The 13,962-nt window shown below is 45.8% G+C and overlaps 1 protein-coding gene across 2 annotated transcripts in view; it reads left to right on the top strand.

Annotated features, from left to right (window-relative positions):
- Nucleotides 1-380: 380 nt before the first annotated feature.
- LOC137522936 (phospholipase A2 inhibitor NAI-like) overlaps nt 381-13,962 on the top strand; it is a 33,801-nt gene continuing 20,219 nt past the window's right edge. Inside the window, exon 1 of one of the 2 annotated variants that reach the window (XM_068243092.1) lies at nt 381-1,217. In XM_068243092.1, coding sequence (XP_068099193.1) covers nt 1,160-1,217 — 58 coding nt within the window. In that variant the 5' untranslated portion in view covers nt 381-1,159. Of the gene's footprint in view, nt 1,218-5,072; nt 5,180-13,962 lie in introns of those variants that run through there. The other variant, XM_068243093.1, reaches the window with a different exon arrangement.

Genomic DNA, 13,962 nt, shown 5'->3' with positions numbered 1-13,962 from the left:
ACTACTTATACTGGGGGCACCTGTACCTCGCTACCTATACTGGGGGAACCTATACCTGGCTTACTTTACTAGGGTTACCTGTACATGGCTTCCTACCTACCTTTACTGAGGGTATATATATATATATATATATATAATTATTTATTTTTTTTGGTCACACCGCGTATGCAAATTGTTGAGCGATGTGTGATCATTCAAAATGAGGGGAGGGGGGGCATCCTTGCAAGTTTGCATCAGGCAGCAATAAATCTAGAAGGAACTAAATACAGAGCTCTGCATTCAATCTGACACTGAAGGCTGTGAGGAAAGGAGCCATTGGCCTGTGAGCTGATGAAAATTACAGCTGATTACAGGCTGCTGCCAGTGCGTTGCTTACCAACTGCACAACGCTGTTCTCCTGGCAAGTGACGTGTGGAAGCTGCCCCCCTGTCTAACCACCACTCGGAGAGAGCAGAAGCCGCCATCACCACCAGGAAATCTCGGCCGCCACCGAAGGATCCAGCTCTGACTCTTCCCTCTAAAGGCTACACATTCGTGACTACCCTGAGAGCCCGGTCCCTGGCTGCACTAACGAGACAAATGCCTACACACGCTGTACCTCACCGACATCCACATGGAATCCAGTTGAAACCTGTCTTGGACAGGGGAGTGCTGTGTTTGTATGCTTTGATCTTAGAGCGCTCTTTTTTGTCTTTTTTTTTAACCATTTTAGTGGATTCTAGAGCTACCCATAACCAGGGTTGCCAGATCGCACCCCAAGGGTATATATTCTAATTCCCAACCTCCCACAAAGATTATGATGCCCACACTTGTTTTATGGCTCTTGGAAGATGGGCCGCCAGGCTGTGAGGGTCACCAGGGGTAGGCAAGGAAAAAGGTGTAAACATTGGGGTCCCATGGAAGATTTGCTTGGAGGGAGGGGGGTCAGCTTTGTAGCTTTGTAGTTACTCTCCAAGTGTATTTTTGTGTATGTTTTTGTAGTATTCAGATGCGTGTGTGAATAGGTACAGTGAGAGGAGATAGACAAGAACTGTGGGAAAGGCAGAGGCAGGCAGTGTAATGTTTGTGTTCCTCTTCTGGGAAGAGTCCTTAGATTTTAGGCAAGGCAGCAGCTTATCCCAGTTTTTTTTTTTCTTCACAACAATCTGACAGGCTGACAATGTTGCCTGCGAAGATGCTGGATCTGCTGTGTCTCCTCTCTGCTCTGACAGCAACAAGTAAGTCTTTCAAGCTGCTTTCTGCTGGATTTCTTTTCAGTCCTGGGTCTTTAGGTATTAGAATGTGTTTAGTATTGAAGCTTTAGACTGTTTTTTTGCAGAGATATCCTACAGATGATAAAGTAAAGCTCACACTCTGCGCTCCCAACACACCCAGCAAGGCAAGGGGAGGTCAGCGTGACTCAGGCTATGCGTGGTGTTGTTATTCTGGTACAATTAGCCGCATAACGGTCTGCAGAGCTGGGCGGTAGAGAGATATACAATGCTGGAGGTCCTATATGAACTGAAGAACTAGAAGGTTAGGAGGTGGCAAAGAGGACATACCCACACAACAAGAATGAGGCTCTTTAAGAGCATAAATACCGTGTAAAATGTTTCCTATAAAAGTAACCTTTAAAGAGCATAATAAAGTAATTGCTACATACATAAAATGTTAGAACATAACCCATGTAAAAGGGTAATGAACTAAACATATAGTCTAAGCTTCAAAGATTTGTGTTTTTATTATTACTTTGTATTTATATAGCACTGCCATAACAGCATGTGTATTTTGTAGGAAATTGCTGCCACAATGTGTATTTTTGGGATACACTGCCACATTATGGGCCTGATTCACAAAGCGGTGCAAACACTTTGCACGCCTGTGAAAAGCCCTTTATCACGCCTAAATTTAGTTTAGGCGTGATCTGAAGGAATTCGCGCGAACTCCCGCGCGCAAAGTTTTGCGCGCGTAGTGCACCGTGCTTCGCGCGAAGTGCCCATTAAGCCCTATGGGACTTTGCGCGCAAAACTTTGCGCACGGGAGCTTCGCGCGAGTTAGAGCACAAAGCGGTGATAACTTTGCTAGTGCAAAGGTTATCACGCCTAAAGCCTTTTAGGCGTGATAACTGAGTTATCACCGCTTTGTGAATCAGGCCCCTTGTGTACTTTGGGGGATGCACTGCCGCATCACATGCATTTTGTGGGAAACCGATGCAGCAGTATGTGTATTGTGGGGGATGCGCTGTAGCATTGGGTGTATTTTTGGGAACCAGTCCACATTATGTGCATTTTGTGGGATATGCTGCCGCATTATGTGTATTTTGTGGGGAAACGCAGCCTCCTTGGGGGAAGCATCATAGATCTGAAGTGCCTGGGAAGTACAAACCCTAAATATAACCCTGCTGACATCTTCTGCAGCACTTGACTTAGTACATAGTCATAACACTGACTGGCCTCAGAGCAGCTCGCAGTCTATTCCTACCATAGTCATAGTCTAATGTCCTACCATACTGTATTATTAATATTATTATATTGTATGTATTTATATTGCTATTGCCCTGACATCTTCTGCAGCACTGCACACAGTGCACAATTATTTCACTACCTGTCCACAGAGGAGCTCACAATCTAATCCCTAGCATAGTCCCAGTGTAACCATAAACTTAGTATATATTTCTACACAGGGCCGGTCCTAGACTTTTTGTTGCCTGAGGCAAACTTGTGAGGATAGCCCCCCCCCCCCCCCCCTTCCGAATTTGGAATGATCACATAGCACCAGACAATTTATTCGTCTTTATATTCTCAGTCGGCAAGGTAAACACTGCTGCTCTCCTGCCTCCCCCCTCCCCCCCCCCCCACTGTCAGACTCCTCACACAGCACAGCAAGCTGCTTTTCCCCAATGATGACCTCTCTTCCCCTTGCTTGCCCTCCTTTCGCTTTTTCTCCTACTCTGGTTGCATGCTGTAAGTGTAGACACACAGTACAGACATGATGCCCCTGTAATCTGTGCGCCTGATGCAAGTGTTTCACCTTGCTTCATGAGAGAACCGGCCCTGTTTCTATAGCACTGATATCTGTTGCAGCACTTAAAGAGACACTGAAGCGAAAAAAAATATGATATTATGATTTGTATGTGTAGCACAGCTAAGAAATAAAACATTAAGATCAGATACATCAGTGTAATTGTTTCCAGTACAGGAAGAGTTGAGAAACTCCAGTTGTTATCTCTATGCAAACAATCCATTAAGCTCTCTGACTAAGTTAAGGTAGCCATACACTGGTCGATTTGCCATCAGATTCGACCAACAGACAGATCCCTATCTGATCGAATCTAATCAGAGAGGGATCGTATGGCTACCTTTACTGCAAACAGATTGTGAACTGATTTCAGCCTGAAACCGCTCACAATCTGTGGTGGTGGTGGTGCTGCCGCCGCTTCCCCCGCCCGCATACATTACCTGCTCCGCCGGCACGACTCCCGGGTCTCCGCTCTTCTTCTCCGCTCTGGTCTGGTCTGGTCTCCGGCATGCTTCCCTTCTTCCTGTCTGGGGGAAGTTTAAACAGTAGAGCGCCCTCTACTGTTTAAACTTCCTGCCGGGACAGGAAGAAGGGAAGCATGCTGGAGACCAGACCAGAGCGGAGACGGAGAAGAAGAGCGGAGACCCGGGAGTCGTGCCGGCGGAGCAGGTAATGTATGCGGCTCTATTGCGTCGGTCGTCGGGCACTCGAACGCCGCTAGCGATGCGCTCTTTACCCACGGGCGATCGACGGTTATTTTCCGCACGGCGCGATCGACGGGATCGGACGGAATGGATCGAAATTCGGCGTGTAGCGTGAATGATTGCCAGCAGATTCGATCCCAGTGATCGAATCTGCTGTCGAAATGGCGGCAAATCGGGCCAGTGTATGGCCAGCTTTAGTCGTGGAGAGGGCTGTTATCTGACTTTTATTATCTCAACTGTTCCTGGACTATTTACTTTTCCTCTGCTAGAGGAGAGGTCATTACTTCACAGACTGCTCTGAAAGACTCATTTTGAATGCAGAGTGTTGTGTAATCTGCACATATGATGCAATGTTAGAAAAAACACTATATACCTGAAAATAAAAATATGAGAATATTTTCTTTGCTGCTAATCTTCTAGTAATTATTCATAGTACACAACCAATTCACTATATCATATATTTTTTTTCGCTTCAGTGTCTCTTTAGCAGACTTTATAGGTAAGGAATAATACACACACACACATTTTTTTTTGTCAGGGGTGGAGGAGTTAACTTATCAGTAGTGATGGTCCTACAAATTTGGATCAGTCAAACTCCACCTTGGCAGGATTTGATTAGTCTGTTTTCAAGCTGCATATATTGTCAAACAAAACTTGCATCTGATTGTGTTCTGTAGAGAAAGATGAGAATATCTCGGTAATATGTTTTGAATACAGCCTGCATACTTCCGGCTCTGTGGGATAGTTCAGATCAGTGTGTTCCGTCTGCTTTCCGCTCAGCAAAGCGCTGTCTGTACCATTTTTAGGGTGATTTTGCTACAATAGAAGGTATAGGAAAAGCGCAAAATGCTCACAAAATCGCTTTGTGCGGCGATTGCATTTGCGCTTTCGGAAATAAATTCATTGTATTTATTCATTTCCGTGTCAAAGAGTTCAGTTCCTGACTTGCGTCAGGAAGTGAAAAAACAAATTGCTCTGCAAAAGCGCTTTGAAAAGCGCTTTACACAAAATCGAAGCGCGCAGGTAAGCACCGAGAGGAGAAAAAAACCACCTAAAAATTGAAAATCGCTGGCGTCAACAATTTCGATTTTAGATATGAACAAAGCCTAAAAGTTTAGCAGTTGTGCTTATGTAAGATTTCTCATAGCTTAATGTAATTTTTTTTTTTTTTTTTTAAAGCTTCTTTTTTTTTTATTAGTAAAGTGCACAACTGTGCAGCTCTGAAACAAGTTTACAACTTTTTTTTTTTTAAAGGAAAAATTGTATTTAATCTTTGAAACAGAAGAAAGATTCATGTGATTCTGGCTAGAAGGGAGGGGAGCTGGAGGTCACTCAGGGCCTCAGAGTTTGGTCACAATAACATTTTCTTACATAACACAACACACAATGTGATCGGTATGCAGCATGAACAAGCTAAGTTACGTGTGTCATGCCTTGGCTGGCCTCCAATCACAGGGCTTCATTGTTCAAAGGACAAAGTAAGTATAGCTGAGCTTTCCTTTCTGTGCAGAATTGATTTTATATGTTATTTTTCTATCTCAGAAATGTCATGAAACTTTGTTTTTTTGTAAATACAAGGGCCATTCATGAGGTAATACCCATTTGCTTTTATCTGCCATGCAAGAGAGTCTTTCTGTGTTATGTAACTTGCATCAGGTAATCTCATCTCCCCCTGAGCTGCTTGTCACATGACTGCAGAACAGGGCCGGGCCGAGGCATAGGCTGGAGAGGCTCCAGCCTCAGGGCGCAGTGTAGGAGGGGGCGCACAATTCATTCAGCTGTCATTCCTAATTGTGTATGAAGGAAGCAGGAAATTTGGGTGCATGAGGCAGGTGGACAAAAAGGGCGCCGCCATTCACTCCTATAATAAATATCGTTTAAATCGGCGCCCAACAGGAAAAAAGGGCGCCGGAGAAAAATAACGTTTTAAAAGCGGCGCCCGGAGACTTTTAATGTTTTATAACTGTTTCTCATGATTACACATTATTTAATGATTTATAATTTTTAAAACATTATTTTTAAACGAAAAACAGTACAATATTTTTTAAAAGATTACTTTTAAACGAAAAACCGTACACATTTTTTTTTCATTTTTAAACGAAAAACTGCACCATATTTTTTTTAAAACGTTATTAATGCTTATCACAGGGGGGTCTTAGGTTTAGGCACCAACAGGGGGGTCTTAGGTTTAGGCACCAACAGGGGGGTCTTAGGGTTAGGCACCAACAGGGGGGTCTTAGGGTTAGGCACCAACAGGGGGGTCTTAGGGTTAGGCACCAACAGGGGGTCTTAGGGTTAGGCACCAACAGGGGGGTCTAGGGGTTAGGGATAGGTACAGGGAGGGTTCTGTGTGAGAGTAGGGTTAGGTATAGCTTTAGTAAAATTCTTATTAATGTTTTATAAAACGTTATTATAAATTTCAATTTTTAAACAGGGAACATTAACGTTTTTAAAATTGCCGATTTTATACACATTATTTAATGATTTATAACTTTATAAAACATTATTTTTAAACGAAATATAACACAATTTTTTTTAAACGTTATTCGTGATTATCTTTTAAAACCCTGCGCCCTTTTTTCCCGGCGCCCTTTTTTAACGTACGCTGTATGAAGCAGAAAGAAATAAGAAAAGGGGATACATGGAAGTGACTGCAAGCCAGATAACTAGATATTAAGGTGTTGGGGAGGTTGTGGGCCCTGTGGCCCACTTAGTCAAATAGCAATCAGTGTGTGACAGCTGGGGTGGGAGGGATGGAGGGGCGCACTTTGGTGTCTCAGACTTGGGTGCTGGAGGGCCTTGTCCCTGCTCTGCTGCAGAATGCCGGTATTTGTTTGTTCAACAGCATTAACATAGAACCCCTCCACCCCCAAGATGAGGAGTGTGATGCTACTGCAACAACTTATTATTATTAATTATTATTTATATAGGGCCAACATCTCCTGCAGCACTTTAAAGATTATACAGTTATGTGCCTAAATGTCATCCTAAACATCATAGCGATACTGTGATGACAAGTCCAATGCAATGGACAAGTCTGAGCAAAGATTCCATGCAGTGGAAGATGACAGCATATGTCACCATCCACGGCACCAACACCTGTTCCAGTGTGAACCTAACCTTAAAACGGACCTGAAGTCAGAACTTCCTCTCTGCTGTAAAAGAATCAGATACACAACAGCATAATAACCTTCACAGAAAAACATTTCTTTGTTACAGCGGATAAAAATCCCGCAATAAATCTGCAGCACGTCTACTTCCAGCTTTCATGGAAGCAAAGGGCATCCTGTGTTTACTAATTAGCTGCTCTGCCATGGCAGCCAGCAGACACAGCTGAGAGCAGTGGCGTTTCTAGGGTCCTTGGAGATCGGGGGGCACCTGTGGGCACTAGGTGGGGGGTGCATGTGGCGCGCTCAGCGTGCCGTGGCAAAAATGGGCGTGACCATGAAGTGAGTGGGCGTGGCCAAATGTACATGAACTTAGCAGCGGTGTAGGCTACAGATAACGGGCCTGTCCATCGAAATATTGGATGGAGCCCCCTGTATAGGCATAGATCAAAGATGTATACGTACATACAATTTTGATTGGTCAATCACTGACCAATTTTATCACCCCCCATGCAGTAAGTGGACCAACAGACAATGAATTTGATGAACAGAGCTAAAATTGGCCAATCAAAATTGTATGTGTGTACCAGGCTTTACAGCTAATACTGTACATACTGAGAGCAGCAGGGATCAGCATACAAAACAGCTGGTTTACAATCAGTAAAGGCACAGAGTAACACCTTACACTGTACACATTGGAGGTAAATCAGCACACAGTGCAGGCACTAGAGAACAGCGTATACTGTACATACTGTAGGCAGCAAAATTCAGCACACAGAATTCACACTGAAAAATATGAGGGTCACGTTGTGCGGCGTGCCGCACCGAAAAATGGGTGGGCCGTGGACCAGAATATAGGTGTGGTAACGGGTGGAGACAAATTTACATGAACCTAGCAATGGTGGGACATTAGATTAGGACAGTGGTGGCGAACCTTTTGGAGGCCGAGTGCCCAAACTGCAACCCAAAAGTCACTGATCTATCGCAAAGTGGCAACAGCATTTTAAATTAAATACTGTACAAACATTTTAACTTATACATGAACATTATGGAAAATCCAAGTTGAAAGTAAACTGTGAAGATAAACAATTTCATCCATCCTACTCCTGAAAAAATGTATTCAATTTTTTAGAACCTCCCAGTTTCATTTTCTGTTTTAAAAAGCTAAAAAAGTAGGTTTAATGCTATTGTCTCATATGATGATGATTCAGCTTCCCCCATAGTCTCGCAGTTAGCAATCATGTGACCCCCAACAAGACAAATTCAGCAATCATGAGGCCCCCAACAAGACAAATTCAGCAATCATGAGGCCCCCAACAAGACAAATTCAGCAATCATGAGGCCCCTATCAAGACAAATTCAGCAATCATGAGGCCCCCAACAAGACAAATTCAGCAATCATGAGGCCCCCAACAAATCATGAGGCCCCCAACAAGACAAATTCAGCAATCTTGAGGCCCCCAACAAATCATGAGGCTCCCAACAAGACAAATTCAGCAGTCATGAGGCACATAAATAGACAGCATTTCACATAAATAGGCAGAATGCCCCCTTAATATCGTAGACACCTCTCACCTGGCTTCTGAATTCTCCTCTACTGGCTGCTGTGCCAGGCAATACTGTTTTTGGCTGGATTGGGGATGATGTGTGGGCTGAAAGGCCTAGCAGTGATGCTGTGGCCGATGTTGTGGCTGGTTTGGCTGGCGGTAATGCTGGGCTGTTGAAGTAAATGCTGGCATGACTGGTGGTGATGCTGTGGCCTTTTTGACAGTGATTCTGGGCTGGTTGGCTGGTGGTGATGCTGGGCTGGCTGGCCTGGATAGTTTAGGTAGTGACAGGTGCCCCCTAGTTAAGGTAGCGCCAGGAGTCCCCCAGTTTAGGTAGCGCCAGAAGCGACAGGTTAGGTAGTGAGTGACAGGGACCCCCAGATTAGCTAGTGAGTGACAGGTACCCCCCAGGTTAGGTAGTGAGTGACAGGGACCACCAGGTTAGGTAGTGAGTGACAGGGACCCCCAGTTAGGTAGTGAGTGACAGGGACCACCAGGTTAGATAGTGAGTGACAGGGACCACCAGGTTAGTTAGTGAGTGACAGGCGCCCCCCCGTTAGATAGTGAGTGACAGGCGTCCCCCCCGTTAGGTAGTGAGTGACAGGCACCCCCCGTTAGATAGTGAGTCACAGGTGCCCCTTCCCCCGTTAGGTAGTGAGTGACAGGCACCCCCCCCCCCGTTAGGTAGTGAGTGACAGGGACCACCAGGTTAGTTAGGGAGTGACAGGCGCCCCCCCCCCCCCCGTTAGATAGTGAGTGACAGGCGCCCCCCCCGTTAGATAGTGAGTGACAGGCGCCCCCCCCGTTAGGTAGTGAGTGACAGGCACCTCCAGTTAGGTAGTGAGTGACAGGTGCCCCCCTCAACTCGCAGCCAACAGCGTGTCAGACCTTGATCAGCGGGCGACCCGACCAGGTAGAGCGGGCCACGGGCGCACCACGCTGTATATGCGGAGGTGATGTCACTTCCGCATATCAGCGGTGTCTGCTAGGTCCTACCGCCCGCTCTATCTGGTCGCCTGCTGATCGAGGTCTGACGCTCTGGCAGCGGGGACAGCCGGGGGGCAGCGACGGCCAGGAGGGGGCAGCGGGCATCCCTGGGGAACAGATCGGTGGCACCCCAGGACAGATTGGGAGCACGGGCCCTCAAAATAGGGCTAGCGACGCCCCTGGCTGAGAGATCAAATTACAGTGGTGAATAGTTAAAGATGATGGGGAATTTGACAGGCTAAACTCTCTAAATATATACAGGATGCATTTCACTGTGTTTTCCCTCTGTCCTGTGCAAGAGTTCAGGTCCAATTTAAAAGACAGCAAGACGCACAGTTTGTATTTTTGTTTTCTTCTGGATAGCTGCTCCTGATCCACTTTTGTATTGCTTAATATAGAGTTTATAATCAAGTTCTAGTAACTTGTCACACTAATTACAGAGTGTAACATGTGGCAGTGTGCAGGGCCGGGCCGAGGCATAGGCTGGAGAGGCTCCAGCCTCAGGGCGCAGTGTAGGAGGGGGCACACAATTCATTCAGCTGTCATTCCTAATTGTGTTTGAAGCAGAAAGAAATAAGAAAAGGGGATACTTAGCAGTGACTGCAAGCCAGATAACTAGATATTAACCACCCTGGCGTTCTGATTAAATCGCCAGGGTGGCTGCGGGAGGGTTTTTTTTAAATAAAAAAAAAACTATTTCATGCAGCCAACTGAAAGTTGGCTGCATGAAAGCCCACTAGAGGGCGCTCCGGAGGCGATCTTCCGATCGCCTCCGGCGCCCAGAATAAACAAGGAAGGCCGCAATGAGCGGCCTTCCTTGTTTTGCTTATATCGTCGCCATAGCGACGAGCGGAGTGACGTCATCGACGTCAGCCGACGTCGTGACGTCAGCCGCCTCCGATCCAGCCCTTAGCGCTGGCCGGAACTTTTTGTTCCGGCTGCGCAGGGCTCAGGCGGCTAGGGGGGCCCTCTTTCGCCGCTGCTCGCGGCGAATCGCCGCAGAGCGGCGGCGATCAGGCAGCACACGCGGCTGGCAAAGTGCCGGCTGCGTGTGCTGCTTTTTATTTCATCAAAATCGGCCCAGCAGGGCCTGAGCGGCAGCCGCTGGCGGTGTTGGACGAGCTGAGCTCGTCCAGACCGCTCAGCTGGTTAAGGTGTTGGGGAGGTTGTGGGCCCTGGGGTGCCTCTTAGTCTAATAGCAATCAGTGTGTGACGGCGGGGTGGGAGGGATGGAGGGGCGCACTTTGGTGTCTCAGCCTTGGGTGCTGGAGGACCTTGTCCCGGCTCTGGCAGTGTGCACTGTACTCCTGTCTTTGAAGCCCATAAAAAGTCCCAAAGTGAAGTTAACCAAAGTTCATATCATGATTTTTCCCTCCCAGATGGGCGGAGTTTTTTTTTGTTTTGTTTTTTTTTAGATTGTACATTCTGTGCTGCTTTCAGGAGAGGGTGTTGTAAACAATGCATAGTCCCCACAGGAAAAAATGATGTCTTTTCATTCTGACCAATAGGAACGCAATATGCAAAACACTGAACTTTCCTCCCTTCCAGCACAAGGAGAAAACAAAATCAGTTAAAGTACAGCATATGCTGAACTGCTGCTAAACTGTAATTACCATGGAAGCTTGTTAGGAGCTTAATTGGCTCAACTAACATTTTCTCAGCTTAGCTGTAATGCTGGAAATACACGTTACCTTTTTTTGCAAAGATGCCTTCGATGATAAAATTCCAACATGTCCGATTCTCCGCTCGATTCTATTCCGCTCGATTTCTCATAGAAGTGATTAGAAAAAAGATAAGAAAAAAGAAGATAAGATAAGGGAATCGAGTAGAGAATCGAATAGCTAATAGATAGTGTGTAGAATCGAACGCGAAAAACATAACGTGTATTCCCAGCATAAAATAACATTTTATCAAATTGTAAGAGGGGAGCACTGAAAAGTGCCAATTCTAATCACAATGTGGCTTGACTGATTCACCGCGTTTGCAGTCACCGCTGGAGATCACTGTAGTGAGATCACTGCCATATACTTTTAATTACACTAACATTTTTGATAATGCTAGTGATTTCCAGTGATCAGCGGTAAACACTCACAAATGCCCCCAGTGTGACTGGGCCCTTAAAGGGGAACTGAAGTAAGAGGTATACGGAGGCTGCCATATTTATTTCCTTTTCATCAATACCAGTTGCCTGGCAGCCCTGCTGGTCTATTTCTCTGCAGTAGTATCTGAATAACACCAGAAGCAAGCATGCAGCTAGTCTTGTTAGATCTGACTTTAAAGTCAGAAACACCTGATCTGCTGCATGCTTGTTCAGGGGCTATGGCTAATAGTATTAGAGGCAGAGGATCAGCAGGGATGCCAGGCAACTGGTATTGCTTACAATGAAATAAACATGGCAGCCTCCATATACCTCTCTCTTCAGTTCCCCTTTAACCCTAAATATTTTCAGAGGAAGGTGAAAAGTACAAGGGGGGGGGGGGGGGGAAAGAGGCACCTGGGATATCATTAAATTGTGTTAAAAGGGAATAAAATAGAAAGACGTGAGGATCGGTAGCTTACCTCAGTGAAGAGAAATTCTAACTTCTAATTTCTTTCCTCCACTACAGGAGACTATCCTTAAAGAGACTCTGTAACAAAATGTTCAGCCTTATTTCTTCTATCCTATAAGTTCCTATACCTGTTCTAATGTGGTTTGTCTTACTGCAGCCTTTCCTAGTTGCATAGTGGCTGTATTATCTCTGTTATATAATCTAATCTTCTTTCCTTTGTCAGCTTTGTCGGCTCAGGCAGGCATGTGCTGCTCTGCTGTGATAGGGAGAAGCTATACACACCCTCTCCACGCCCCCTCCAGGCTCTGTATGAGTCACAGACTGAGCTTCTCTGAGCCTGTCACAAGCTGGTTAGCAGCCATGTTTTTTGTTTGTAAACACTGCCTAAAACTGGCAATTACAAGCAAGGATTGCAGCAGGGAGTGGCAAAAACAGAACAGACGGGCCCAGGAGAAGATAAGGAATAGAATGGTATGCTTTTTATTGTATGAATTTTAGAGTACAGATTCTCTTTAAGATCAGTTGTGGCTACACTTGTTATGAGTGTGAAGATCATGATGGCCACACTTGTTTTATGGCCGTTGTGAGATGGGCCCCAAGGCCTTGAATGGCACCAAGGGGAGAAAAGGGAAGGGTTGGGAACACAGTGAGGACTGAAAGCTTTGCTGGGGGGGGGGGGGGCATGAACTGTAGTTACGCCACTGTTTAGACACAATTACTCTTTGCACTCTATGAATGATGTTAAAAAAAGACAAAAAACAAAAAAAACTTAAAGTGAGAGGCATTGGGAGGCTGCCATGTTTTTTTCTTATATTCCCCCTGAAACATTCTAAAAATAACAAGTTAGATACTTACCATGAGGGTGGGAAGCCTCTGGATAGTCCAGGCTTGTTGTCTCTTCTTATTCTCCTCCATTATAGCAAACTTTTCCTGTAAGCACAATTGTCTTGAGACAGTTGACTACGTTTTTTCTGGCCATGCCCCCAACTGTGGACGAGAGCACCCCGACTGGGCATGCACAAGTAAGGTCCCAGCATGCCCAGTAGAATGATGCCTCGCTTGCATTGCCTTTTTCCTCTGTGCATGAGCATATCATTCGACTGGGCATGCATGGGCCTTACTTGGGTATCTCCAGTCAGATGGGCTTGTCAGAAGAAACTTTTTTTGTCTGCCTCCAGTTGCAACAGTTTTAGGACCATTTGCTGTAATGGAGAGGTGTAAGAGGATACTGGAAGCCCATAGCTCCCAACTGTCCCTCTTTTCTCCTCATTTGACCCTCTTTCAGGACTTTGTCCCTCTTTCTATGTAAATACTGTATATATTTCTCTACTAAAAAATGTGTTTGCTTTCCTCTCAACTTTATTCCATCCTTTAAATTGATATATTACTAATTTTAAAAGGTTAAAATGAAAGAAAATGAACTAGGATAGAAAGGACCAGTGTGGTTTGAATTATAAAACAGCATGTTTTTCTTATGAAATCTTTATCGTGTGCAGGACTAGGGGTGTGACAGGGGCGTGAGTAGTGTTGGGCGAACAGTGTTCGCCACTGTTCGGGTTCTGCAGAACATCACCCTGTTCGGGTGATGTTCGAGTTCGGCCGAACACCTGATGGTGTTCGGCCAAACTGTTCGGCCATATGGCTGAACTAAGAGCGCATGGTGATTGGCCGAACGGGTCACGTGGTTCGGACCCGAACGCGCTCTGATTGGCAGAACGGGTCACGTGGTTCGGGTAAATAAATACCCGATCCACGTCATTTCTCCGCCATTTGTCAGTGGGTTTAGCTTTGGGTAGGCAGGCCGGGTAGTTCTCTCTCCAGCCAGGCTAGCCAGGGTCCCCCCAGTCATTGTGTCGCTGCTGGGAACAGTAGTACACCGCTCACCCACACTATATAGCATTGTGTTTACTGCCACTCTGTGTCTCTGCTGGGAACAGTAGTACACCGCTCACCCTGTATAGCATTGGGCTCTGTGTCGCTGCTGGGAATAGTAGTACACCGCTCACCCTCCACTGTATAGCATTGTGTTTACTGCCACTCTGTGTCTCTGCTGGGAACAGTAGTACACCGC

This window comes from Hyperolius riggenbachi, chromosome 6, assembly GCF_040937935.1.
Source record: "Hyperolius riggenbachi isolate aHypRig1 chromosome 6, aHypRig1.pri, whole genome shotgun sequence".
Classification (NCBI taxonomy): domain Eukaryota; kingdom Metazoa; phylum Chordata; class Amphibia; order Anura; family Hyperoliidae; genus Hyperolius; species Hyperolius riggenbachi.
Note: the sequence above shows the minus strand (reverse complement) of the source record. Positions and strands in the feature narration are given on the sequence as shown.